General features: G+C 38.9%; 1 protein-coding gene across 5 annotated transcripts; it reads left to right on the top strand.

Annotated features, from left to right (window-relative positions):
- Window positions 1-26,756, top strand: ZNF197 (zinc finger protein 197). 5 transcript variants are annotated; one of them, XM_008697787.2, is made up of 6 exons: window positions 1-127; window positions 6,310-6,788; window positions 8,005-8,164; window positions 8,518-8,627; window positions 8,910-9,036; window positions 23,758-26,756. In XM_008697787.2, exons 2-6 carry the CDS (start codon window positions 6,399-6,401, stop codon window positions 26,073-26,075), a joined length of 3,105 nt encoding a protein of 1,034 aa, XP_008696009.1. In that variant the 5' UTR covers window positions 1-127; window positions 6,310-6,398; the 3' UTR covers window positions 26,076-26,756. The 5 variants fall into 5 exon arrangements, with proteins under 5 accessions (XP_008696009.1, XP_008696008.1, XP_008696010.1 ...); XM_008697786.2 differs by having other exon boundaries at window positions 4-127; window positions 6,319-6,788; XM_008697788.2 differs by having other exon boundaries at window positions 21-127; window positions 6,334-6,788.
- The last annotated feature ends 1,114 nt before the right edge of the window (window positions 26,757-27,870 follow it).

Below are 27,870 nucleotides of genomic sequence, written 5' to 3'. Positions count from 1 at the left end.
AGCGGTACCCACAGGTCAGCCATTATTCTGAACCTTGGCTGCCTTCGCGTGCGGTTCCGTGTCATCTCTGGGCGTCCTGACGCCCAGGCGACGGTACCCAAAGCCGGAGGCGCAGCGGGAATCCCTGGTGAGCGGGATGGGCTCCGGTCGGGTGGGCAGGCGCGGAGGGCGGCCCGGGGTAGGGGCTTAAGCTCCGTAGGGCTGCGCAACTCTCGCCGGCCGGTCTCCGGCACTGACCCCCAGCACGGTCCCTCCTCAGCTCTGTGTTGGCGTGGACGCCCTGGCCTCGGCTTGGGCAGATGCCGGCCTGGGGAAGGTAGTGAGGACCGCACATCTGAGTCCGTGTGTGTCTGTGGTGCTCGAGTCAGACAATGAGGACAGCTGCCTCAGTAGCCAGGCCTTTCTGCTTTTCCTCAGGCTTTTCTGAGGCTGGTAGAGACAGCTTGAGACCTAGACCGGTGGCAGCCAGACTCCCAGGGACTTTTTGTTTGTTTGTTTTGTTTTTTGGTAGGGATGGAATAATTTCCATCTTTTAATTTTGTATTATAATGGTTTTTTTTTTAAAGATTTTATTTCTTTATTTAACAGAGATAGAGACAGCCAGCGAGAGAGGGAACACAGCAGGGGGAGCGGGAGAGGAAGAAGCAGGCTCATAGCGGAGGAGCCTGATGTGGGGCTTGATCCCATAACTCCGGGATCACGCCCTGAGCCAAAGGCAGACGCTTAACCGCTGTGCCACCCAGGCGCCCCTATAATGGTATTTAAAAAGCAAACTCACACTACCCATGCCACAATTACTTAAGGGAATGTATTTTAACGCCAGGTACTGACACTGTAAACTCAGAATAAATGCCGTTCTTTGCAAGAAAGGTCATTGCCAACCTCTATCAGTGACTGTGTACAGTTACTGTATTTTTCGTTTTACAGTTTGCCAGACTAAATCTTTATAATGAACTGGCGTTTGGAAGCTACTGCTTTAGAATGAATGTTGTTTGGCTCTCAGAAATCTTTAGATGGAAGTATTTTGGACTTTTGAAATTCGATTCCGTGATTTCAGAATTTGCTCCCACAACTTAACCAGTCCAATGGCCTTGAACTGCTTAGCTCCTCTGAGCCTTCTTTTGTTTTTTCTAACTTATAGCTCGCAAGCCTTTCGTGAGAAGCAAGCAAACTGTATGTTTTAAGATTTATTTGTATCTGTGAAGTAAGAGTAAATAGAATTCTAATAATTTACTGTAAAAATCCTTTTCCCCCAAGTTTTATTTATCTCAAAATAGACTTTATTCTTTAGAGCAGTTCTGGTTTCATACCAAAATTGAGCAGAAAACACGTTCTACCCCCATTCATGCATAGCTTTCCTCACTAATAACATCCCCCACCAGACTGGTACATTTGTTAAAATCAGTGAGCTTACATTGACACGTCATAATCACCCAAATTCCATAGTCATTACATTAGGGTTTACTCTTGGTATTATACATTCTGTGGGTTCGGACAAATGTAAAATGACATATATAATGTAGCCACCATTATAGTATCGTGCAGAGTGGTTTCACTGTCCTAAAAATCCTCTTTGCTCTGCCTATTCATCCCTCTCTCCTCCCAGCCCCTGGCAGCTATTGACCTTTTTACCAACCCCAACGTTTTACCTTTTCCAGAATGCCATGTAGTTGGAATTGTATAGTATATAGTCTTTTCAGATTGGCTTCTTTCACTTAGTAATAGGCATTTTAAGATTCCTCCGTATCTTTTCATGGCTTGACGGCTCTTTTCCTTTTAGTGCTGAATAATACTCCATTGGTGGGATGGACCACAGTTTATCCATTCACCTACTGAAGGACATCTTGGTTGCTTCTAGGTTTTGGCAGTTATGCATAATGTTGCTATAAACATCTGTGCCCAGGTTTTTGTATGGACATATGTTTTTAACTCCTTTTAATAAATACCAAGGAGCACGATTGCCAGATTGTATGGTAAAGAGTATGTTTAGTTTTACAAGAAACTGCCAAGCTGTCTTCCAAAGTTGGCTGTACAATTTTGCATTCCCACTGGTACTGAATGAGAGTTCCTGTTGCTTCACATCCTCACCAGTATTTGGTGTTGTCTGGATGTGTTTTGGTGTATCCTGGATTTTGGCTATCATAATAGGTGTGTAGTGGTATCTTATTGTTTTAACTTGCATTTCCCTGATGACATAGGACGTGGAGCATCTCTTCATGTTCTTGTTTAGAATCTGTATATCTTCTTTGGTGAGGTATCTATTAAGGTCTTTGGGCCATTTTTTAAAATTGAGTTGTTTGTTTCTTATTGTTGAGTTTTAAGAGTTCAGTTCTTTATCAGTTATGTATGCCTTTTGTAAATATTTTTCTCAGTCTGTGGCTTGTCTTCTCATTCTCTTGATAATGTCTTTCACAAAGCAGAAGTTTTTAAATTTTATCAAATTCCAGCTTACTATTTTTTTCATGGATCACACCTTTTGTGTTGTATCTAAAAAGTCATCACCATACCCAAGATCATTTAAGTTTTCCCCTCTTTTATCTTCTAGGGATTTTATAGTTTTCATTTCACATTGAGATCCATTTTGAGTTAATTTTTAGGAAGGGTGTCAGATTTGTGTCTAGGTTCATTTTTTTACATGTGGATGTCCAGTTATCTTGGCACCATTTGCCAAAAAGGCTTTGTTCCACTGTATTGCCTTTGCTCTTTTATCAAATAACAGTTTTATTTGTGTGCATCTATTTCTGGGCTCTGCATTCTGTTCCATTAATTTATTTTGTCGCCAGTACCACACTATCTTGATTACTATAGTTTTGTCATAACGCTTCATGTGTGGTGTCAGTTCTTCAGCTTTGTTCTTCTCCTTCAATGTCGTGCTGGCTCTTCTGGGCCTTTTGCCTCTACTGTAAACTGTAGAATGAGTTTGTTGGTATCCACAAAATAACTGGCTGAGGTTTTCATTGGAGTTGCGCTGAACTATTGATAAAATAGGGAAGAACTGGCACTTTGACAATATTGAGTCTTTCTGTCTGTGAAGGTGGGATAGAAATCCTTTTCGAAAGTTCCTTTCCATCACCCCCAGATCAGTTACCAAGAACTGCTCAGTTTTTCTCAATTATGTTATCCCTAGTGCTACTTAGTTTAGAACTTAATCATTTGTTTAGACCATTGTAAAAACTTTACTGACCTTCCTGAGATCTAGTCCTCCCTCCCCCATCATTCCTCCCATATAGATTTTTTTTTTAATATTTTATTTATTTATTCGACAGAGATAGAGACAGCCAGCGAGAGAGGGAACACAGCAGGGGAGTGGGAGAGGAAGAAGCAGGCTCATAGCAGAAGAGCCTGATGTGGGGCTCGATCCCGTAACGCCGGGATCACGCCCTGAGCCGAAGGCAGACGCTTAACCGCTGTGCCACCCAGGCGCCCCCCTCCCATATAGATTTTTGATCCTGTTAGTTAATACTTCATTCATGCTCAGAGTGGGAAAGGCCTTTCTAACTATGACGCAGAACCTAGAGCATTAAGAAAAAGATTGGTTGCGTGGCAAAACAAATACAAGCTAAGTCTCATGAAGTGTATGGCAAAGACATGAGAAGAGGAAAAATTTGCCACTCCCCTTGTAACAAAGGACTAATTTTCTTATAATGTAAAGAGTGTGTACACATTAATAAGACCAAACATTCCAATAGAAACATGTGCAAAAGATATGAATAGGTAACAGAATATAAAATATAAATGACTTTTAAAAATACATTCACTCACTTAAAATGCAAGTTAGATTTGGTGAAGGAGTGAGGAGAAAGGCACTCCCATACTGCTCATGCTTGGAGTGTAAACTGTAAATTAGTCCAGGCCCAAAGAAGGACTAATTGGCAATATCAAAATGATAAAGTCACAGGGTCCTGGGTGGCTCAGTCAGTTGGGTGTCTGCCCTTGGCTCAGGTCACGATCCCAGGGTCCTGGGATTGAGCCCCATGTCAGGCCCCCTGGTAAGCTTCCCCTCTCCCTTCTCCTCCCCCTGCTTGTGCTTGCTCCCTCTCTCTCTATCAAATAAATAAATAAAATCTAAAAAAAATTTATAAGGTCACATAAATTTTGATCCAGCAGTTCTTTGAGGAACTTTTCATGTATATGCCTACACACATGCAAATTGATGTGTGCTCAAGGTTTTTAATGATAATATTATTTTTCATAAGAAAAGATTGAAAACTGCCCATCTGTGATAGAGTAGGTAAATAAATTATGATTCACCTGTATAATGATACCGTGCATCAGTAAAAAGACAGGAGGGGCTATGTGTGACAGGAAAGATTTCTAAGATACCCTTTTTTTTTTTTTTTAAGATTTTATTTTTAAGTAATCTCTACAGCCAATGTGGGGCTCAAATTCACAACCCTGACATTAAGAGTCCCATGCTGCACTGACTGAGCCAGCCAGGTGGCCCTAAGATACATTGTTAATTGGGAAAAGGAAGATACAGTGAAAGATTCCTGGTGTTCTACCATTTGTAAAAAAAAAAGAAATACAAAACAATATTTATTATACTTAATTGTATAAACATAAATAGCTGGAAAGATACATAAGAAACTACTGGGGAGAAGGAAGCTTTACACAGTATGCAATTTATAATTTAAAATTTTGAAAGAGTATTACCTATTTAAAAAAATAACAAGGAAAAATATAAAGTAAAATCTCTTTAGTCGTTGCGTATCACATACAGTACATGATCACACCCTCTTGTTCTGCCTTTTAAGGGCCGTTAGAATTTGACTTCTGTTTACCTCTTGACTCTACTCCTACAGCCTTGCCTCCAGAGTTTACCTCCCTTCTCTGGTTTGCAAAGCATATTCCTTCCTTCCTTCCTTCCCTCCCTCCGTCCCTCCCTCCCTCCTTCCCTCCTCCCTAAGTACATTTCTAATAGAGCTGTATGTGCTACTGTTCCCATGCTTTTGAAAATACAGTTCTTCCTGGAATGGCTTGCCTAATACTCCAATGGTCTTTTTATTTTTCTTTAAAGTCCAATCCAAAATAACCCTTTATGAATTCTTTCTGTGCTTGTATGACCTATAAATTTTATTTATATACTATATCAAAATTGTGTTTATATTTCTGCCTCCTCTGCTTAGTTATAAACATGCTCTGTAAGGGTCCAGGTGTTAAATAAAATTAGTGAGGGTGCTTTCATATGTCATTGACAGTGATATAACTGTTATAATCTCAAAAGCTTAAAACTATTTGTACCTTCCAGCCCAACAGTTGTTTTTTTTCTGGAATTTTTCCTGAAATATAAGCAGAGATGTAACCAAAAGTTCATTAGCAAGGATAGTCATTGTGGCCTACTTTATAATAGGAGGAAATTATAAATAATTTCACTTAAGTGTGAATGGGCTCATATGCTCTTAAAGTAATGTTGAGGGTTATATAATACATGTTTACAAGATAACGTGTGAAAAGCAAGTTACAGAGATGTACTGTTGGTTCCAATCTTGTGATCCCAGTTGGTGCAGATGATCAGAGGAACATAGAACAAAACAATAGCTGTGATTATTCTCTAGTTTTGTCTTTTCTGATTTTACAAATTTTATGTTTTGTAATAAGAAAAATAAATGTTATTTCTAAAAAAAAGATTTTTAGAGAGCCACAAGCCTAAGTTTTATATAATAAAAGTCAAATTTATCTAAATATATTGATTGATGTAATGAACAATTTTCAGAGAATTCAAAGTGTGTACAGTAATGCTAACTTAGCTCAGCCTTTCTTTGTTAATTGTGAAGGTGTTAGGATTTTATCTCAGGTGTATCAGGATTAAGACCTTACTTGTTGACTGTACAGAACATAGGAAAGAGTTCTAGTTATAGAGAGATAATAACTAACATTTGAGTCCATATACCAGGCACTGTTTAAAACTTGAAATCTGTGTAAATACCAAATGCTTACACAAGGCTATATAGTAGGAGTATTATTACCCCTATTCTTCAGGTTAAGAAACAGACTCAGAAGTGAGGTAACTTGTTCAGGGTCACACAGGAATAGCCAGGATGTCCATTGTTAGAGTGGTAAATATTTATTATAATTAGGTGGAGGAGACATTGTGAATAAAGACTAAACGGACTTCATGACTTTGGTGGCAGCAGTGGTCTGGGTAGCATGAGTGTCTGTGTCCTTAGACCCTTAGGCTTCTGTCAGAAGAGGCACTGCCCGAAACCTAGAACCTTGCATTCAGGGAGGTTCTCTTCATCACTAGAAACTGACTGGGTTCTGGAAATCTTGGTTATTGCTTTGGGTTAACTTTATCAGTGATTTCCTGAGGTCTTCTAGCTGATGTTCTCCAAGCTTTAAGGAAGAAGTCAAGCAAGGATTGAAGGGGCCTGGAGAGGAGCCTTTCTTAAAGGACGACAATGACAAGAGAAAATTGGGCCCACAGTGCTCTGAGACAAGAGGGTCTTGTTAAAGGGAAGGATGATACCTGGAAATGGGGAACCAGCTTCCAAGGAAGCAGCTCCTCTGTTTGGGAGACCTCTCACCTGCACTTTAGACAGTTACGTTACCATGAGACATCTGGACCTCAGGAGGCACTGAGCCGGCTCCGGGAGCTCTGTCGTCGGTGGCTGCGGCCAGAAGCACGTACTAAGGCCCAGATCCTGGAGCTGCTGGTCCTGGAGCAGTTCCTGAGCATCCTTCCCGGGGAGATTCGGACCTGGGTGCAGATTCATCGCCCTGGGAGTGGTGAGGAGGCCGTGGCCCTGGTAGAGGAGCTACAGAAAGACCTCGATGGACCAGCACTAAAAGTGAGAAAGGGCAAGGGGAGAGATTTGGGGTGGAAGGAAGGAGAAAATTCAGGCAGGGCAGGCTGGGCTGGAGGGTGATCCTGTAATTTTCATAAACAATTAATAGCTCATTAGCAACCCTAATGCTTTTTACAGCAGGTTCATGAGCTATTTGAGATCATAGACTGTCTGCAGAGAAAAGGATTTATGACTGACGTCTTGGGCCTAATTCAGAATTAGCAAAAAGGCATTGACTTCACTTTATCCCTCTGGATGATGCTTGCTAATGCAGAGTTTGGTTGAATAACCTGAAGAACATAATGTTTCTAAGTGTTCCCTTAAATAGAAGCATATGCATTATCTGTAGAAGTTTGTTAGGAAGGATGATGTAAGCTTGGAGTATAAAAGGCAGTGGGACAGCAAGAATGAAGCTTTCTAAATCTGGCAGGACCTCCCCCTGTGTGCCCCTACTGGGGATTCTGTGGGCCAAGGGATTGGGTTGAGATATTTACTTCTGGAAAGATTTTATATCCTTGACCATTAAATTGGAATCTTGATATATTTCCTAGTGTGCGTGAGATCTCTGTCAGTCTGTAGTCCACTAGAAACTTTTGTATATAAGAAGTCTGAAACATAACTTAAACTTGGGAGTGGCACTAAGAATGGGCTTGTTTATTTTAATCATAAAAATGAAGAGTTTTAGAGCTATGTATTTCATTACTAGGCACTAATCCATCCTTATTTGAGAGATAGGAAAGTGGAGGCAGAGAAAGATTCACTGGATTGCCTTATGTCAGATATCTAGCTAGCAGCAAAACCATGTGTCTAGATTCTGGTGTTCCTTCTACTGGAGCAGGAAGGGATAATAAAGGGGTAAATAAGTAGAAGAGTGTATTGAACCCAAGTCTGCTCTAAAACTGCTCTGAAGCTAAAACCCATACTCCTAATTATTACTTGTTACTTCCCATTCCCTCCTTAGCCCGCACCCAGATCTCGCTTCTGTTTCCACGGTTCTGTTCAGTCTCAGTGGGAGCGGTCACCCTCTGAGTGAGGCTAGAGGGCCAGCTCCATTGTTCTCAAGGCAAAGCTTTACTGCTGTTTTGATGCTCCATGCTTGAGGTGGGTCTGTGATCTCACAGTTCTAGTTTGTGGGCAGAAAGAGGTCCATGATGGTTAGGTGAGTCTATTTTCTGGAGATACAAGAAGAGTCAGCTTATTTTGTTTTGCTTGTTCCTAGGTTCCAGTTCTTGTTCAGGACCAGGACATTCTTCAGGAAGGGATGAGCACTCCAGGAACAGCAGTTCCTCATGCACACATTGGCAGCCACATAGCGACCGAAATTTGCCAAAATCCTTTTACTGACCCAGTGATGTTCAGTCTCCAGGATCCTCCACATGGTACTTAGTGATCCTGGCTTTGGACTTTCACAGGATCTTTATTATGGCTCCTCCCCCAACTTGCAGTTAGTTGCCTCCTCTTCTGTCTTGTATATGAAACCCTTATGGAACCAAGTTCTTCTGTTATTTCCTCACCTATCCTTTCCTGGGTCTCCGTGACCTTTTATCCATTCTTATTTCTGTTCTTTTATTATTCCAGTCCTGTACATGGGTGTCACTCAGAAGAGGTTTGTAAGTCATTTTATAGCCATCATTGTCTAGTCCTGGAAGTTCTGGGTCTTTCTGAATTCCTTGTTTATAGAAGAAATGGGACTTGGATTAATGGTCAGGAACAGCAGTAATTTCACATGCAGCTTATGCTCCTTCCTCAGATTCGCCTACCTGTGAAGCTTCTGCCCTTTCCCAGGAAGAGAACCCAAGAAATCAATTAATGGCCCTCATGCTCCTAACAGCCCAACCCCAGGTAGGTTTGCATTCTCTTTCCTTCCTAAGGCCCTTTCTGCACTACCAAACTGTGGCTGAGGTGTCTTCTATCATCCTGGTCTTTGGGGCCCAGTCACTTCCTATCTGTAAATCAGAGTTCTTGCGACTGGAAGGTAGACTTTATGTGAGGTTTCCTTATGTCTCTCTGATAGCCCTTGCTTGCCTCATGGCCTCATAATGTGCCCTTTCCCAGAAGTGAAAGGAACTTTTCAATAGAGGAGCTCCTGGGCATGGATAATCTCACACATACCTGTTATTTCAGGAGTTGGTGATGTTTGAGGAGGTATCAGTATGCTTCACTTCAGAGGAATGGGAGTGTCTGGGCCCGATTCAGAGGGCTTTGTACTGGGATGTGATGTTGGAGAATTATGGAAATGTGACCTCCCTAGGTAAGGACTCTTTCTTCCCATCATTCTTTCCTTCATCAGTTTTTGTTGTCCTGATTATGAAAGTACTTTGGAAAACATAGAATATTATAAAGAAGAAAATACAACTTAACCCTACTCTTTGTAGACAACTACTAGCAAAATTTTGACATTTTACTTTTCTGTTTTTTCCTGTATGAGTGTGTTTGTTTGTTTACTGGCTATATAATTTGTGCCATAATTCAGCCATTTCCTTATTCTAGATAATTTCTGTAATAATCGTCTGTCTCTGTACCTAAGGTCTTTCTTTATTTCTCATTTTTTTTTTTAGAAGTACAATTACTAGGCCTACGTGTTTGAATTGTTTTAAGGTTCTTCTCATACTGCCAAATTGCTTTCCCTGGTGATCTCTGTCCTCATGGAGAAATACGTAACACTCCTTTTGCTCTGCCTTTATTGGTACTGCGTAATCCCATTCTTTTAAATTGTTGCTGATATGATTTTTTTAAAGTCGTATTATCTTTATTCTCTAGTGGATTTTTATGACTAGTAATAAAATAAGAACATTTAAAAATATTTAGTAGCCATTTGTGCTTCCAACAAACATGAAAATATCTATCATGTGATAGCCGCTATGGAAATGATTCTGCCCTTAAGTAGCTTATCATGGTTTGGAGATGAGCATAGAAAGAATAAACAAGGCAGAGTAAAATAATTAGTATAAGAGTGTGATACACCTCTGAAGATGGAAATGAAGAGGACAAAGCAACCGGTACCATTCCTGAGATTAGGAAAGGCCATAAAGGAGGTAGCTTTGTGCTGGACTTTGAATAAAAAGGTAAGATTTTGTTTGGACAAGTATACATTAAAAATTGAGGAATCAACTAATGCACTGATCTAATTTGGAATGAAATACAGATATATAGGATCAGTTTAAATAGCTGCATACCGTTCCATTGTCTGTCATGCTTTACATTGACAGCTTTATGATACTGAATTTCTATTCAGGAATTACATGCCTTTCTATTGTTCAGTACTGCTTTTATGTGACAGGCCTGTTTTAAAATTGTCTTCATCTGGATCTTGATTATTTCAGGTTACGTTGATTATTTGGAATTTGAATCTTTTCTGATGTTTTCTAATTGACTATAGTGTACATGAAAATACTGACTTTTTTTGGTATGTTGCAACCTTATTATTTTATGGTTTACAACAATTTATAGTGTAAATTTTTACACTTAATGAGAATACGTCTTTTACTATCTTAGATGTGCTGATAGTGGGCCGGACATTCTGTAGATTTTATTATTTTATTTTTTTACATTTTTTAATAATAATTTTTTATTATGTTATGTTAGTCACCATACAGCATATCCTTAGTTTTTGATGTAATGTTCCAGGATTCATTATTTGCGTATAACACCCAGTGCACCATGCAATACGTGCCCTCCTTAATACCCATCACCGGTCTCTCCCAATCCCCCAACCCTCCTCTCCTCTGAAGCCCTCCGTTTGTTTCCCATAGTCCACAGTCTCTCATAGTCCATTCCCCTTCTGTTTACCCCCCTTCATTCTTCCCTTCCTTCTCCTACCGATCTTCCTGCTATTTCTTATGTTCCATCAGTGAGTGAAACCATATGATAATTGTCTTTCTCTGCTTGACTTATTTCACTTACCATAATCTCCTCCAGTCCCTTCCATCTTACTGCCAATGTTGAGTAATCGTTCTTTCTGATAACTGAGTGATATTCCATTGTATATATGGACCACATCTTCTTAATCCAGTCATCTGTTGAAGGGCATCTCAGCTCCTTCCACAATTTGGCTATTGTGGACAATGCTGCTATGAACATTGGAGTGCATAAGGCCCTTCTCTTCACTACGTCTGTATCTTTGGGGTAAATACCCAGTAGTGCAATGGCTGGGTCATAGGGTAGCTCAATTTTTAACTTTTTAAGGAACCTCCACCCTGTTTTCCAAAGTGGCTGTACCAACTTCCATTCCCACCAACAATGTAAGAAGGATCCCGTTTCTCCACATCCTCTCCAAGTTTGTTATTTCCTGCGTTGTCCATTTTTACCATTCTAACTGGCGTAAGGTGGTATCTCAATGTGGTTTTGATTTGAATTTCCCTGATGGCTAATGATTGTGAACATTTTTTCATGTGTCTGTTAGCCATTTGTATGTCTTCATTGGAAAACTGCCTGTTCATATCTTCTGCCCATTTTATGATTTGATTATTTTTTCCCATGTATTGAGTTTGAGAAGTTTTGTGTAGATCTTGGATACTAATGTTTTATCTGTGGTGTCGTATGCAAATATCTTCTCCCATTCTGTGGGGTGCCTCTTTGTTTTCTTGACTGTTTCCTTGGCTGTGCAGAATCTTTTTATCTTGATGAAGTCCCACAGGATCATTTTTTCTTTTGTTTCTCTTGCCTTTGGAGATGTGTCATGAAAAAAGTTGCTGTGGCCGATGTCAAAGAGCTTGCTGCCTATGTTCTCCTCTAGGATTCTGATGGATTCCTGTCTCACATCGAGGTCTTTCATCCATTTGGAGTTTATTTTTGTGTATGGTGTGAGAGAGTGGTCAAGTTTCATTCTTTTGCATATAGCTGTCCAGTATTCCCAGCACCATTTATTGAAGAGACTGTCTTTTTTCCACTGGATGTTTTTTCCTGCTTTGTCAAAGATTAGATGCCCACAGAGCCGAGGGTCCATTTCTGGGTTCTCTATTCTGTTCCATTGGTCTCTGTGTCTGTTTTTGTGCCAGTACCATGCTGTCTTTGTGATCACAGCTTTGTAGTACAGCTCAAAATCCGGCATTGTGATGCCCCCAGCTTTGTTTTTCCTTTTCAACAATTCCTTGGCGATTTGGGGCCTTTTCTGGTTCCACACAAATTTAAGGGCTCTTTGTTCCAGTTCTTTGAAAAATGTCATTGGTATTTTGATAGGGATGGCATTGAAAGTGTAGATTGCTCTGGGTAGCATGGACATTTTAACTATGTTAATTCTTCCGATCCATGAGCATGGAATATTTTTCCATCTTTTTATGTCTTCCTCAATGTCTTTCAAGAGTGATTTGTAGTTTCTAGAATATAGATCCTTTACGTCTCGGTTAAGTTAATTCCGAGATAACGTATGGTTTTTGGTGCTACTGTAAATGGAATGGATTTCCTAATTTCTTTCTTCAGTCTCATTATTCGTGTATAGAAATGCAACTAATTTCTGAGCTTTGATTTTGTATCCCACCACATTACTGAATTGCTCTATAAGTTCTAGCAATTTGGGGGTGGATTCTTTTCGGTTTTCCATATAGAGCATCATGTCATCTTCGAAGAGAGACAGTTTGACTTCTTCTTTGCCGATTTGAATACCTTTTTTCCCTTTTTGTTTTCTAATTGCTGTTGCAAGGACTTCTAGTACTACGTTGAATAATAATGGCGAGAGTGGGTATCCTTGTTGTGTTCCTGATCTTAAGGGAAAGGCTTCCAGCTTTTCCCCATTGAGAATGAGATTTGCTGTAGGCTTTTCATAGATGGTTTTTATGAGATTGAGGAATGTACCCTCTATCCCTACACTCTGAAGAGTTTTCATCAGGAAAGGATGCTGTATTTTGTTAAATGCATCTATTGAGAGGCTCATATGGTTCTTGACTCTTTTCTTGTTGATATGAACTATCACACTGATCGATTGCGAATTTTGACCACCCTCGCATCCCAGGGATGAAACCCACTTGGTCATGATGGATAATCCTTTTACTGTAGTGTTGGATCCTGTTAGTTAGGATCTTGGGAATTCTGATGTCCGTATTCATCAGGTGTATTGGTCTGTAATTCTCCTTTTTGTTGGGGTCTTTGCCTGGTTTGGGGATCAAGGTAATACTGGCCTCATAGAATGATTTTGGTAGTTTTCTTTCTGTTTCAATTTTTTGAAGCAGCTTCAGGAGAATAGGTATTAGTTGTCCTTTGAATGTTTGGTAGAATTCCCCGGGGAATCTGTCAGGCCCTGGACTCTTGTTTTTGGGGAGGTTTTTGATCACTGCTTCAATCTCTTCATAATTAATCGGTTTGTTTAAATAATCAGTTTCTTCCTGTTTCAGTCTTGGTGGTTTATTGGTTTCCAGAAAGGCATCCATTTCTTCCAGGTTGTTTAATTTATTGGCATAAAGTTGTTGATAATAGTTTCTAAAGATCCTTCCTATTTCATTGGTGTTTGTTGTGACCTCTCCCCTTTCATTCATAATTTTATTAATTTGGGTCCTTTCTGTATTCTTTTGAATAAGTCTTTCCAGTGGCTTATTGATCTTACTTATTCTTTCAAAGAACCAGCTTCTAGTTCTGTTATCTGCTCTACTGTGCTCCTGGTTTCTAATTCACTGATCTCTGCTCTAATCTTGATCAGCTGCTTTCTCGTGCGTGGGTTAGGCCTGTTCTTCTGTTCCAACTCCAGCTTCTTGAGGTGAGAAAATAAAGACTGCATTTTAGGTCGTTCTATTCTTTTGGGTGAGGCTTGGATGGCTAGGTATTTTCCCCTTATGACTGACTTTGCAGTGTCCCATAGGTTTTGGACCAGTGTGTTTTCATTCTCCTTGGTCTCCAAAAATTGTTGAAGCTGATTTTTAATTTCCTTGTTTACCAAATCATTCTTGAGCAGGATGGTTCTTAGTTTCCGAGTGTTTGAGTTTCTTCCAAATTTTTCCTTGTGATTGAGTTCCATTTTCAAAGCATTGTGGTTCCATTTCAAAGCAGGGAATAATCTCAGTCTTTTGGTATCGGTTGAGACCTGTCTATTCTTGTACCCAGAACATGGTCTATTCTTGAGAATGTTCCATGGGCATTAGAATAGAATGAGTATTCTTTGGTTCTGGGGTGTAGTGTTCTATATATCTCTATGAGGTCCAACTCGTCGAGTATGGCATTCAAAGCTCTTGTTTCTTTGTTGATTTTCTGCTTAGATGATCTGTGTATTGCTGAGAGTGGAGTGTTGAGGTCCCCTACTATTAACGTATTTTTATCTATGTGTCTTGATTCTGTTTAAGAGTTGGGTTGTGTATCTAGCTGCTCCTCTGTTGGGTCATAGATATTTATAATTGTCATATCCACTTGTTGGATACATCCTTTAAGAATAATATAGTGTCCTTCTGTATCTCTAACTACAGTCTTTAGTTTAAAATCTAATCTTTCTGATATGAAAATTGCTACCCCAGCTTTCTTTTGAGGTCCGTTGGCATGAAAAATGGTTCTCCATCCCTTCACTTTCAGTCTAGATGTATCTTTAGGTCAAAATGAGTCTCTTGTAGACAGCAAATGGACGGGTCATGCCTTAATATTCAATCTGCAACCCCGTGGCATTTCATGGGAGCATTTAGGCCATTGACATTGAGAGTGATTATTGAGAGGTATGTTTTTAATGATGCCATGTTGCCTGTAAAGTCTTTGTTTCTATAGATTGTAACTTTCTGTTCTGTATCACTCTTGGGGCCTTTTTACTTTTATAGAACCCCCCTTAATATCTCCTGTAGGGCTTGTTTGGTGGTTACGAATTTTGTCAGTTTCTGCCGATCCTGGAAGGTCCTTATCTCTCCATCAATTCTGAATGACAGCCTTGCTGGATAAAGGATCCTTGGCTGCATGTTCTTCTCGGATAGAGCTCAAAAAATACCCTGCCAACCCTTCCTCTCTTGCCAGGTCTGTGTAGACAGGTCTCAAGTTATTCTGATATTTTTACCTCTGTACATGAGAAATCTTTTCACCCTGGCCCCTTTCAATACTGTATCCTTGGATCTAAAATTTGCGAACTGCACTATGACGTGACGTGGTGTAGGTTTGCCATGGTTGACCTTGGGAGGGGTCCTCTCTGTCCCTTGGACATGAATGCTTATTTCCTTTGCCAGATTAGGGAAGTTTTCAGCTACAGTTTTTTTCAAATATCTCTTCCAGACCTCTCTGTTTCTCCACTCCCTCGGGGATGCCGATCATTCTGACATTGGGACGTTTCATTGAGTCAGTAATCTCCCGTAATCTACATTCTTGAGATTGGATTTTTTTTGAGCCAAGTTTCTGTTTTAACTTTCTTTTCTCCCATCCCATCCTCCAATTCACTAATTCGCTCTTCTGCCTCATTTACCCTGGCCGTCAGAGCATCTGGTTTTGACTGCATTTGATTCATAGCATTTTTAATTTCTTCCAGATTCGCTCTCATTTCCGCCCGTAGAGATTCTATATTCTCGTTAATATTTTCTTTAACATTTTTTTTCAAGCCTTCACATCGTCTTTTTTTTTTAATATTTTTTTATTATGTTAGTCACCATACAGTACATCCCTGATTTTTGATGTAAAGTTCGATGATTCATTAGTTGCGTATAACACCCCATGCACCATGCAATACGTGCCTTCCTTACTACCCATCACCAGCCTATCCCATTCCCCCACCTCCCCTCCGACGCCCTCAGTTTGTTTCTCAGAGTCCATAGTCTCTCACGCTTCCCTGCCCCCTCTGATTACCCCCCTTCTTTATCCCTTTCTTCTCCTACCGATCTTCCTAGTTCTTATGTTCCATAGATGAGAGAAACCATATGATAATTGTCTTTCTCTGCTTGACTTATTTCACTTAGCATAATCTCCTCCAGTCCCGTCCATGTTGCTGCAAATGTTGGGTAATCGTTCTTTCTGATGGCTGAGTAATACTCCATTGTATATATGGACCACATCTTCTTAATCCAGTCACCTGTTGAAGGGCATCTCGGCTCCTTCCGCAATTTAGCTATTGTGGATAATGCTGCTGTGAACATTAGGTTGCATATGGCCCTTCTCATCACTACGTCTGTATCTTTGGGGTAAATACCCAGTAGTGCAATTGCTGGATCATAGGGTAGCTAAATTTTTAACTTTTTAAGGGACCTCCCCACTGTTTTCCAAAGCAGCTGTACCAACTTGCATTCCCACCAACAGTGTAAGAGGGATCTCCTTTCTCCACACCCTCTCCAACATTTCTTGTTTCCTGCTTTGTCCATTTTTGCCATTCTAACTGGCATAAGGTGGTATCTCAATGTGGTTTTGATTTGAATTTCCCTGATGGCTAATGATTTTGAACATTTTTTCATGTGTCTGTTAGCCATTTTCTATGTCTTCATTGGAAAATGTCTGTTCATATCTTCTGCCCATTTTTTGATTTGATTATTTGTTTCTCGTGTATTGAGTTTGAGAAGTTCTTTGTAGATCTTGGATACTAATCTTTTATCTGTAGTGTCATTTGCAAATATCTTCTCCCATTCCGTGGGCAGCCTCTTTGTTTTTTTGAATGTGTCCTTGGCTGTGCAGAAGCTTTTTATCTTGATGAAGTCCCGCAAGTTCATTTTATCTTTTCTTTCTCTTGCCTTTGGAGATGCGTGTTTGTTTGTTTTTTAACCCAAGTAACTTTTAGTAGTTGTAATGCTATTTACTCAATAAGCCATCTTTTCTAAGAATTTAAAAATATGTTTTATGAGTAAATTGGTTACTTTTATAAACAACACTCACCATGGAGCCGAAATAAATTCTAGATGGATCTAAAAGTTAAACTAAAAAAAAAAAAAGAGAGAGAAGAAAGTGGAATTCCTTATTTAGTCTAGCTCTTTGAGGAAAGAGAAATTTGAATCAATTTTAACAAATAAGATATGCTTCAACTGCAATGTTGTTCGGACTTTAGCAAACAGATACCCAGAGGTTTATGTCCTTTGACCTAGTGATTTTCATTTGAGCATTATACCTTAAGGAAATGGTTCAGAAAGAGGAAAATAAGTAAATGTCTAAGGATAGTACCAGGAAAGTGTAATAGCTAAAAGTTGGGCACAACCTAATTCTCTGAGATAGAGAAAGTACTAAGCAAACCATGGTGTTTGACTTGGAGTTACGCTCTGACACTATCAAATATGACAATTCTGTGCTCTCAATTTCCATGCATTGATAAACTATTTGGTAGAAAAGCAGATTGTCAGATGGCTTGCACACACAGTTTCAGTATGTAAAAGATTTGTACACGTTTATTTAAGGGATTGGAATAGAATTTAAAGGAAATTCAGGAAATACTGACTACTTCCCATATGTTAAGCTTATCCCCCGCCTTCAAACATTTAAGTTGGAGTGGTAGACATTTATAGTAATAATTACAATACGGTGTGACAAATGCTGTGTAATAAAAGTGTGCGCAAGTGTGGGAGCCCATAGGAGCTTGGGATTGTAGGTCTAGGAAAGTGGGGGCAGGTTTGGGTGGCTAAGGGAAAGATGTACAGTGGGGGTGACTTTTTATTTTAATAACAGTTTTATTGAGATATAATTCACATACCTTATAATTCACCCATTAAAAGGTTACAGTATAGTGGTTGTTAGTAATACACAGAACTGTGTGACTATCACCACAATTAATTTTAGAACAGTTTATCACCCCAAAAAGAAGCCTTGTACCATATAGCAGTCACATTCATTTCACCCAGCTGCCCCTCCAACCCAACCTTAGGCAACCATTAATCTGCTTTCTATCTCTTTAGATTTGCCTAATCTATGGACATTTTATATAAATGGAATCATACAGTATGTGGTCTTTGTGACTGCTTTTAGTGAGCATAGTGTTCTCAAGGTTCATCCGTATTGTGGCATGTATTAATACTTTATTCCTTTTAATGCTGAATAATATTCTTTTGTGTATATATATCACATTTTATTGAGTCATCAGTTGGTGGACATTTTGTTTCCGTGTTTGAGCTATATAAATAACACTGTGAATATTTGTGCACAAGTTTTTGTGTGGATGTATGTTTTCATTTCTCTTGGAAATATACCAGGGAGTGGAATAGCTGGGTGTTCTGTGAAAAGATTCACAACAGCTGTATTTTGGTTTCTAAAAGGAAAGAAAACTTTATTATTATAGAAATCTAATAGAAACAGAGGAGGAAAGGAATCTACAGATAAATGAGAGCAATAGTAAGCAGTAAATGAGAATAAGACAAAGCTACATCAAATCAGGTACACAGCATCTAACTCATTAAGTGGGGAAGCCCGGTGGAGACAGCCTGGCTGGAGTCCAGATTGAGAGGCTTGGGCAGAGCATCCTCCCCTCAGGTGAGACTTCCAACTGACGATTCCCATAAGGGCCATATTTATAGGGCAGATGATGGGGTCTGGAGTTAAACATTTGTTCACCTATGTGCAGTTTGGGGTGAGCTGCATTTCTATGTTATCATGTTTTTATATTTTCAAGGAGCCTGGGTTATTTGTGTTTGCCTCCCCTCCCAGGTTACATTCTGGGGAGCCAGCCCCATGTGTAGGTGGAGGGGATATGAGGCAGGATTTATAACTCTTGGCATCATGAAGGGCCAGTTCTGACCTGGAGGCCAGATAATATATTTTAAGTAATGAGGCTCCAAAGGTTATTCACATAACCTCAGTCTCACAAACAACGTTCTGTAGCCTGCCTGCGTATATGCAGGTCTAGGTGGTTGGTTATGCAAGACAAATCACAAAAAGATCCATCCATATGAAACACTGGGTCATATGGTAACTCTATGTTTAATCATATTAGGAGCTGACAGACTGTTCCAAAGTTGCTGCACCATTTTACACTTTCACCAGTAGTATATAAGGGTTTCATTTTTTTCAGATCTTTTTTTTTTTTAAGATGTTATTTATTTATTTGAGAGAGAGAGTGAGAGAGAGAGCACAAGAAGGGGGAGGGTCAGAGGGAGAAGCAGACTCCCCACTGAGTGGGGAGCACGATGCAGGGCTCTATCCTGGGACTCTGGGATCATGACCTGAGCTGAAGGCAGATCTTAACTGACTGAGCCACCCAGGCACCCCGCAGTTTCTCCAGATCTTCCCCAGCATTTACAATCTTTAATAATTTAATAATTTATGATCTTTCTGATTATAGCCATCCTGGTGGACCTAAAAAGACAACTCATTGTGGTTTTCATTTGCATTTCCCTGATGACTAAAGATGTTGTGCAACTTTTCATGTGCTTATTGGCTGTGTGTCTTCGAAGAAATGTCTTTGCCTATATTTTAATTGGGTTGTCTTTTTATTGTAGGAGTTTATATATTTTAAATACAAATACCTTATCAGATATGGGACTTTCAAGTATTTTCTCCCATTCTGTGAGTGTCTTTTCACTTTCTCAATTATATCCCTTGAAGCACAGAAGTTACTAATTTTGATGAATTTCAATTATCTTTTCTTTTGTTGCTTGTGCTTTGCTGTTATATCTACCAAACTACTGCCTAATTCAAGGTCATGGAGATTTATGTATGTGTTTTCTTCTGAGAGTTTTATAGTTTTAGTTCTTGTGTTTAGTTCTTTGATCCATTTTGAGTTAATTTTTGTATATAGTATAAATAAGGGTCCAACTTCATTCTTTCCATGTCTCAGCATCATGTCTCAGCACCATTCCATTATCTTAGCAGCATGTTTCCCCCATTGAATTGTTCTGGTACCCTTTTGAGAATCAGTTAACCATAAATTTGGAGGCTTATTTCTGGACTCTCAGTTCTGTTCCTTTGATTATATATCTGTCCTTATGTCAGTGGAATCCTGTCTTATTACCGTTGCTTTGAAGTACATTTTAAAATTGGGAAGTGTGAGCCCTTCATTTGTGTTCTTTTTCAATATTGCTTTAGCTACTCTAGGCTTGTTGAGTTTCCATATCGATTTTAGGATTAACTTGTCAATTTCTGTGAAGAAGCCAGGGGATTTATGATAGGGATGATTGCACTGAATTTGTAGATCGATGTGGCATTATTGCCATTTTAACAGTATTAACTCTTCCAATCCATGAACATGAGATATGTTTTCATTTATTTAGTCTTTAACCTCATTCAGCAGTGTTTCATAGTTTTCAGAGCGTAAGTTTTGTACTTCTTTCTAAAATTTATTCCTAAGTCTTTTATTCTTTTTTATGCTGTTGTTTCTTAATCTCCATTTAGGATTGTTCAGTGCTATTGTGTAGAAATCCCATTGTTTTTTGTTCATTGATCTTGTATCCTGCAACCTTGCTGTACTTAACTTAGTTTTAGCAGTTTTTTGGTAGATTTTTTAGGATTTTCTATATATAAGATCTTGTCATCTGCAAATAGAGGTAGTTTTACTTCTAACTTTTCAATCTGGATGACTTTTAGTTCTTTCTATTGCCTAATTGCCCTGGCTGAAACCTGCAGTCTATGTTGCATAGAAGTGGCAGGAACAGAAATCTTTTTCTTGTTAAGGGTTCTTAGAGAGAAAGCATCAATTGTTCACCATTAATTATGATGTTAGATTTGGATTTTTTTGGTAGGTCTCCTTTATCACATTGAAGAAGTTCCTCTTTTATTCCTACTTTGTGAAGTGTTTTATTCATGAAGGGGTATTGGATTTTACCAGATACTTTTTCTGTGTCTATTGAGATAATTATGTGATTTGTGTCCTTCATTACATTGATATGGTGTATTACATTAATTGATTTTCCAATATTATGCCAAATTGCATTCCTGTGATAAATCTCACTTGGTCATGGCATATAATTTTTTTTTCATGTTTTGCTGGATTATGTTGACTAGTATTTTGTTGAGGATTTGTATGTCTATATTCAGAAGATCTATTTGTAGATTTCTTTTTTTATTTTTTTGTGGCGTCTTTGTCTGGTTTTGGTATCAGGGTAATACTGGTCTCATAGAGTGAATTGTAAAGTGTTCCCAGCTCTTCTATTTATTGGAAGAGTTTGTGAAAAATTGGTATTAAGTCTTCTGTTGTTTGGTAGAATTTGTCAGTGAAGCACTCTGGGCCTGGGCTTTTCTTTGTGGGTGGTTTTTTTTTTTTTTTTTTAAGATTTTATTTATTTATTTATTAGACAGAGATAGAGAGCCAGCGAGAGAGGGAACACAAGCAGGGGGAGTGGGAGAGGAAGAAGCAGGCTCATAGTGGAGGAGCCTGACGTGGGGCTCGATCCCATAACACCAGGATCACGCCCTGAGCCGAAGGCAGACGCTTAACCGCTATGCCACCCAGGTGCCCCTGTGGGTGGTTTTTTGATTACTGACTCAATTTCTTTATTTTTTAGAGATCTATTCAGATTTTCTATTGCTTCTTGAGTCTGTTTTAGTAATTTATGTCCTTCTAGGAATTTGCCCATTTCATCTTAAATTGACCAGTTTATTTGCACAGAATCATTTCTAGTATTCCCATAGAATCCTTTTTATTTCTGTAATATTTGGTAATGTCTAAGGGGGTGACTTTGGGGCTTATTTTTAAGGGTGTAGGTATTGGGCTTGTAATGAATTGGGAAGAGGAAGAACAATTCAGGAAGAGAAGAGAGCATGGACAGTGATAGAGAAGCAAGCAAAAACATGACATGTTTGGGCATCTGCATGTAGTTCTCTCTGCCTAGAGTCTAGGGGCATCAAGAGTGCTGGCAAGAAGTGAAACCAGAAAGATAGGCAGACAGCGGGTGAGGGCATCTCTTGGGCTGTGCTGGTTACCTGTGCTTTATCCTCTAGGCAGTGAAGAATCATTTGTTTTGAGCAAGTGAGTGACATGATCAAATTTACCTATTGGAAAGATAATTGGCAATGGAATGGAGATGGATTAAAGAAGAGGGGAGGGTTGGAAGTAGGGAAGCCTGTATGTTTCTTGCAGGCTTCATTAAAGATTGCAGAAAGTAACCAGCTTCCTCTATCAATCTGACATTTTTCTCTGAAGTCTGCTAAAGTTCAATAGGCTTACACATTGTCTGATTTCTATACTAAAATTGGTTAAAATAGTTTAACCAGCTAATGACTGTGTATACAAGAATTGCTATTTTCTCTGTTTTTAAGAATTTTATTTTTAAAGATTTTATTTATTTGAGAGAGACAAAGAGAGAAAAAGCACAAGCAGGGGGGAGGGGCAGAGGGAGAGGGAGAAGCAGACTCCCCACTGAGCGGGGAGCCCAATGTGGGACTCGATCCCAGGACCCTGGGATCATGACCTGAGCTGAAGGCAGACACTAAACTGACTGAGCCACCCAGGCGCCCTCTTTTTTTAAGAATTTTAATCATTTTTTTTTCCTTTCAAGACATTTAGAATACTGAATATATATTTTAAGACATTTCTTCTGTCTTTCTGTTTTTGTTTTTGTTTTAAGTAAACTCTATGCCCAGTGTGAGACTTGAACTCACAATTGCAAGATCAAGAGTTGCATGCTCTACGACTGAGCCAGCCAGGTGCCCCAAGAATTGCTAATTTCTTAACCGTTTTTCATCTCAATTAACCACTTGGAACACTTCCACTTCTTAAAAGCACTTCTACTTCTTTAAAACACTTCTGCTTCCTTAAAGAGAACCTTCCTGAAACCAGCATCCTGCTTACACTGTGAAACCACTCCTTCATCCAGTCACTGTGGACGAGGAAACTGGAGTACTAATTGGATAGGACACATGCCCATCCCTATTGTCAGGTGAAGCAGTGTGATTGGCAGTACTGCCTGAATCCTGGAGAAAGGGGCAGTTGAGATATGTAAACCTAACCTAAGAATGTAGTTCAAATTGACATTTATTAGGTATTTTCTGCCCTCACCCTCTCATATAAATTAAATCTATAATGAAATAAAATAGCTATTTCTTTCCTATGTCTTTTCTCTGTATTTGAGTAGAACAGTGTTGTTATCCTCTAATAGAAGATAATATCAGTATTATTCACATTATTTTACTTACTAGATCACTTGGGGAACAAGTTCATAATTTCTCCTTACATTTGGATGGTGAAAGTAAGTTGCCAAAACATTTTCAAAAAGATAATTTCACATTTTACAATATTTGAGAATGTTGGAGTAGAAAGGGACTGGCAGTTTACTAGTTCAGCCACATCATTTTATAGATGTATTATGTTTTTAAAATGTCTCTTCTATGTTTTCTTTTCATTCTGTATTTCATATATATATATATATATATATATATGAAGTGTTTTTTTTCTTAAGATTTCATTTATTTATTTGAGAGAGAGTGAGCAAGCAGGAGAAGGGAGAGGGACAAGCAGACTCCGTGGTGAGTGTAGAGCCTGATGTGGGGCTCAGTCTCATGACCCTGAGATCATGACCTGAGCGGAAATCAAGAGTCAGGTGCTTAACCAACTGAGCCACCCAGGTGCCCCTCTTCCTTTTTATATTTAATTGAATCTGAGTCCTGATGTTTTCCATTTCTCAATTTTAAAAGGACTAGTGGGAGTTATAGATGAATTCTAAGCATTAAGTTGCTTTTTAGTGGATTTTTTCCCTGTAGGTTACTTGCTTTCAAGTAATTAAAAAATGTTTATGCACTTGACTCTTCAAAAACTAAAGATTGCTTTAGGGTCCTGAGGTATATTTTCTCTCCGTTTGAGTTCCCATCTTCCTAGCAAGAAGAAAATAAAGAGACAATTCTTTATAAGCCTGTTGCATTGATTCTTCCTGAGCCTCATGTCTGAACCACCTACACATGATCCCATGTTCTCTCTCTGGTTCTTCCTTGCGTCTGTTTATTCAACATCATTTATATTTTTCCATCTGCTCCCTGAAGACAAAGAGCTTAGAAGTGTCCAAGTGAGTTCTGTGTTAAAACACAACCTTGTGAGTGTAGTATTTTGCTTTGTACTTTCATTTAATGCAAAGTGTCTTCTTTTTGTATTCATATAAAAGTGTACCCTACTGGCTTGTTTTAAAGTCATTTGAAGAGCTTATTCTTACTAACACAGGGACATGGTAACATTTGCATTTTTAATTCCTTTTACCAGAATGGGAGACCATGACTGAGAATGAGGAGGTGACACCAAAGCCAAGCATTTCTCAAAGAGCTGATTCTCAGAAAGGAACATCCAGAAGACTTCAGGGAGGTGCTCCTCAGACCCCTGGTTTCGAGGAAGCATGTGAATGGCAAGTTTTGGCAAGTCATTGGAGAACTAAAACCGGCGAAAGAGATACCCTAAAGAAAGTTTCCATCTGTGAAAGAGATAAGAAGAAAAGGACTCTACCAGAAAAACAAGGCCAAAAGTGGAAGGAATTTGGAGAAAGCTTGACTTTAGGTTCAGCTCTTTCAGAAAGTTTAATAGGTACTGAAGGAAAGAAGTTTTATAGATGTGATATATGTTGTAAACATTTCAATAAAATCTCCCATCTTATAAACCATCGGAGAATCCACACTGGTGAGAAACCTCATAAATGTAAGGAGTGTGGAAAAGGCTTTATTCAGCGCTCAAGCCTTCTAATGCATTTACGGAACCATTCTGGGGAAAAACCTTATAAATGTAATGAATGCGGGAAAGCCTTCTCTCAAAGTGCTTACCTTCTAAACCATCAGAGAATCCACACTGGGGAGAAGCCTTACAAATGTAAAGAGTGTGGAAAGGGCTTCTATAGGCATTCAGGCCTTATTATACATCTAAGGCGCCATTCTGGGGAGAGACCTTATAAATGTAATGAATGTGGGAAAGTTTTCTCTCAGAATGCTTATCTCATTGACCATCAGAGACTCCACAAAGGGGAAGAACCTTATAAATGTAACAAGTGTCAGAAAGCTTTCATTCTGAAGAAGAGCCTCATTCTGCACCAGAGAATCCACTCTGGGGAAAAACCCTATAAATGTGAAGAATGTGGAAAAACCTTTGCTCAGACCACTTACCTTGTTGACCATCAGCGGCTCCACAGTGCAGAGAACCCATACAAATGTAAGGAATGTGGAAAAGTTTTCATTCGAAGCAAAAGCCTCCTCTTACACCAGAGAGTACACACAGAAAAGAAGACTTTTGGTTGCAAAAAATGTGGGAAGATTTTCAATTCAAAGTCAAACCTCATTGACCATAAAAGGATGCATAGCAGAGAGAAGCCATATAAATGTACTGAATGTGGGAAAGCCTTCACTCAGAGTGCTTACCTTTTTGACCATCAGAGACTCCACAATGGAGAGAAACCTTATGAATGTAATGAGTGTGGGAAAGTTTTCATTCTAAAGAAGAGCCTCATTTTACATCAGAGGTTCCATACTGGAGAGAATCTCTATGAATGTAAAGACTGTGGCAAGGTCTTTGGTTCTAACAGAAACCTCATTGACCATGAGAGACTACACAACGGGGAGAAGCCCTATGAATGTCGAGAGTGTGGGAAGACTTTCATCATGAGCAAAAGTTTCATGGTCCATCAGAAACTACATACACAGGAGAAATCCTACAAGTGTGAGGATTGTGGGAAGGCTTTTAGTTATAATTCAAGCCTGCTTGTACATCGGAGAATTCACACCGGAGAAAAGCCCTTTGAATGCAGTGAGTGTGGAAGAGCTTTCAGTTCTAACAGAAACCTCATTGAACATAAGAGAATCCACAGTGGTGAGAAACCCTATGAGTGTAATGAGTGTGGTAAATGCTTCATTTTGAAGAAAAGCCTCATTGGACATCAGCGGATTCACACAAGGGAAAAATCTTATAAATGCAGTGACTGTGGGAAAGTCTTCAGTTACCGCTCAAACCTTATAGCCCATCAGAGAATCCACACTGGTGAGAAGCCCTATGCATGTACTGAGTGTGGGAAAGGCTTTACTTACAACAGAAACCTTATTGAACATCAGAGAATTCACAGTGGGGAAAAAACCTATGAATGTCATATATGTAGAAAAGTTCTTACTTCTAGTAGAAATCTTATGGTACATCAACGAATCCATACCGGAGAGAAGCCTTATAAATGTAATGAGTGTGGAAAAGACTTCAGTCAGAATAAAAACCTTGTTGTACATCAGAGGATGCACACTGGGGAAAAACCATATGAGTGTGAGAAGTGTAGAAAATCTTTTACTTCTAAGAGGAATTTAGTTGGCCACCAGAGAATCCATACAGGGGAGAAACCGTATGGATGTAATGATTGTAGTAAAGTTTTTAGGCAGAGAAAAAACCTTACCGTACATCAGAAAATTCATACAGATGGAAAACTTTGTGAATGTGATGAGTCTGAAAAAGAATTCTCTCAGACTTCAAACCTTCATCTTCAACAAGAAATCCATACCATGGAGGAATTCTCTTGGCTTGAAAATGCCAATGAGTCCAAGACAGAGATTCAGAAAATCTAGTGTCATTTGTAAAATGGAATAAAATCCCTGCCTACCTAAGTAACTGTTAGACAAATGGCAATATATGGTCCTTGCAAGGAAAAAATTCATAATTGACCCTTTTATAGACAAGTGATTTGCATGTGAAAGAAAGTTAATCTAGACTTTCAAGACTACAAAAACATAAACCAAATTCTAGCTAAGGAATACTGTATGTCCCAGACCATTTGTTATGACTCTGAAAAGGGACCTTAGAGCACTTGAAGACTCTGAAGAAGCTTATGAGGTGTAAATGTAGTTGTAAATGATAGCAGAAATACCTTTGTATTAAAAAATGGACATTGTTTCTGAAAATGTGTATATTGTACATTTTAAAAATAGCATCACAAAAAGTCTCTATTGACTGTATGATGGAGACATGTCAGACATGGAGTTGAGTGGGCAAGAGTCTGTCGTTTGAGGACAACTTAAGAAGAGTACTAGATTTGGAATCAGAAGACCGAGGTTTAGGTCCTGGCTCTTTGTCTTACTAGCTATGTGATGTTAAGTCAGTCTCTAGGCCTCAGTTTCTCTGTCAGTCAAATGTTGACATAATGCCTACCTCAAAGGATTTGAGGATTAAGTGAAAGGATGTTTGTGAACAACTTTTGTGAAATAATTTAGTTGTCAATAAAGTTGGGTAAAAGAGGTGTGGTCAAAATCTAGAACATGTCATAATATAATGTTTATTCATTACATCAATATTAGGACTCTGGGAACTTCAAAAATCCTCATTTTTATAGTAAGAGGAAGTGGATAGCTAACTTTGGATTTAATAGTCTAAGAAGAATGTTTAAAAAGATAGCTTTCAGAATTTTGATGGGATCATAGATAATATGCCTAGTTTTTTTATGGTAAAATATTGGCTTATTATGGAAAAACAATGTTATGTCCAGCTGTTAACACTGATGACAAGGAAAACTATTTTTCAACCTTCAAATTTGAAATCTGGCAGATGTAGAATGTCAAAATGGAAGGACAGTCCTATGTTGCTTTCCTTGGTCATAGGGAAAAACCCTTAACTCCAACTCCTGAGCTCTTGATCCCTGCCACTTTATTCTCATTTCTAATCAACATTTCACCGTTGCTGACATATGAAAGCTTGTTACTCAAGAAACAACATTCTGTTCCAGTACCCAACTAACTACATAAGTTTCACACAGGACCAAGTCCTTAAAGCTCTGATTAAATCAATTCAGAATCCACCTCTGAGTGGTCAGGCCCATTTCTGCTTGTGAACCAGTCGTTCATTCAGTCTGTTCTTGTTTGTACATTTGTAGATTTAATTCATCCTATATTCTTGAGTTGCTAATTTTATATTGTAATTCTCAAAACTCCTAATTCTGCAGGTGGACTATAAACACCTTAATATCCAGATTGTGTTTCTAATAGTATCATTGAACTGATGTGTTGATAAATGTTACTAATGCAACCCCAGAGTTCCTTGAGGGCTGGTTTCTCATTAGACTGAAAAGTAAACAAGAGTGAAAAATGGAAGAGCCCAAGACTTAAAGTCTTAAGACCTGGGTATAAGTCAGCTTCTGCCACCTTTCTTGGACAGATGCCTCTATTACTTGGAGCCTTGATTTCCTCAACTGTATAACAGGAGGGAGAATATCTGCCTCACAAAGTTGTTATGAGGTAAGGAATATGGAGATGTTTTATATCTGTGCTATAGAAGAATCACTACAGATTATGTAATTATAAAGGGAAATATGTACTTTAACAGAGAAGCTGTCATTCACCTCTTAACCATCACTAAGACTGAGACAGCCTA

The sequence above is a fragment of the Ursus maritimus genome, unplaced genomic scaffold (genome assembly GCF_017311325.1).
Source record: "Ursus maritimus isolate PB19 unplaced genomic scaffold, ASM1731132v1 scaffold_14, whole genome shotgun sequence".
Taxonomy (NCBI): domain Eukaryota; kingdom Metazoa; phylum Chordata; class Mammalia; order Carnivora; family Ursidae; genus Ursus; species Ursus maritimus.
This window is presented reverse-complemented; position numbering and strand designations above follow the sequence as displayed.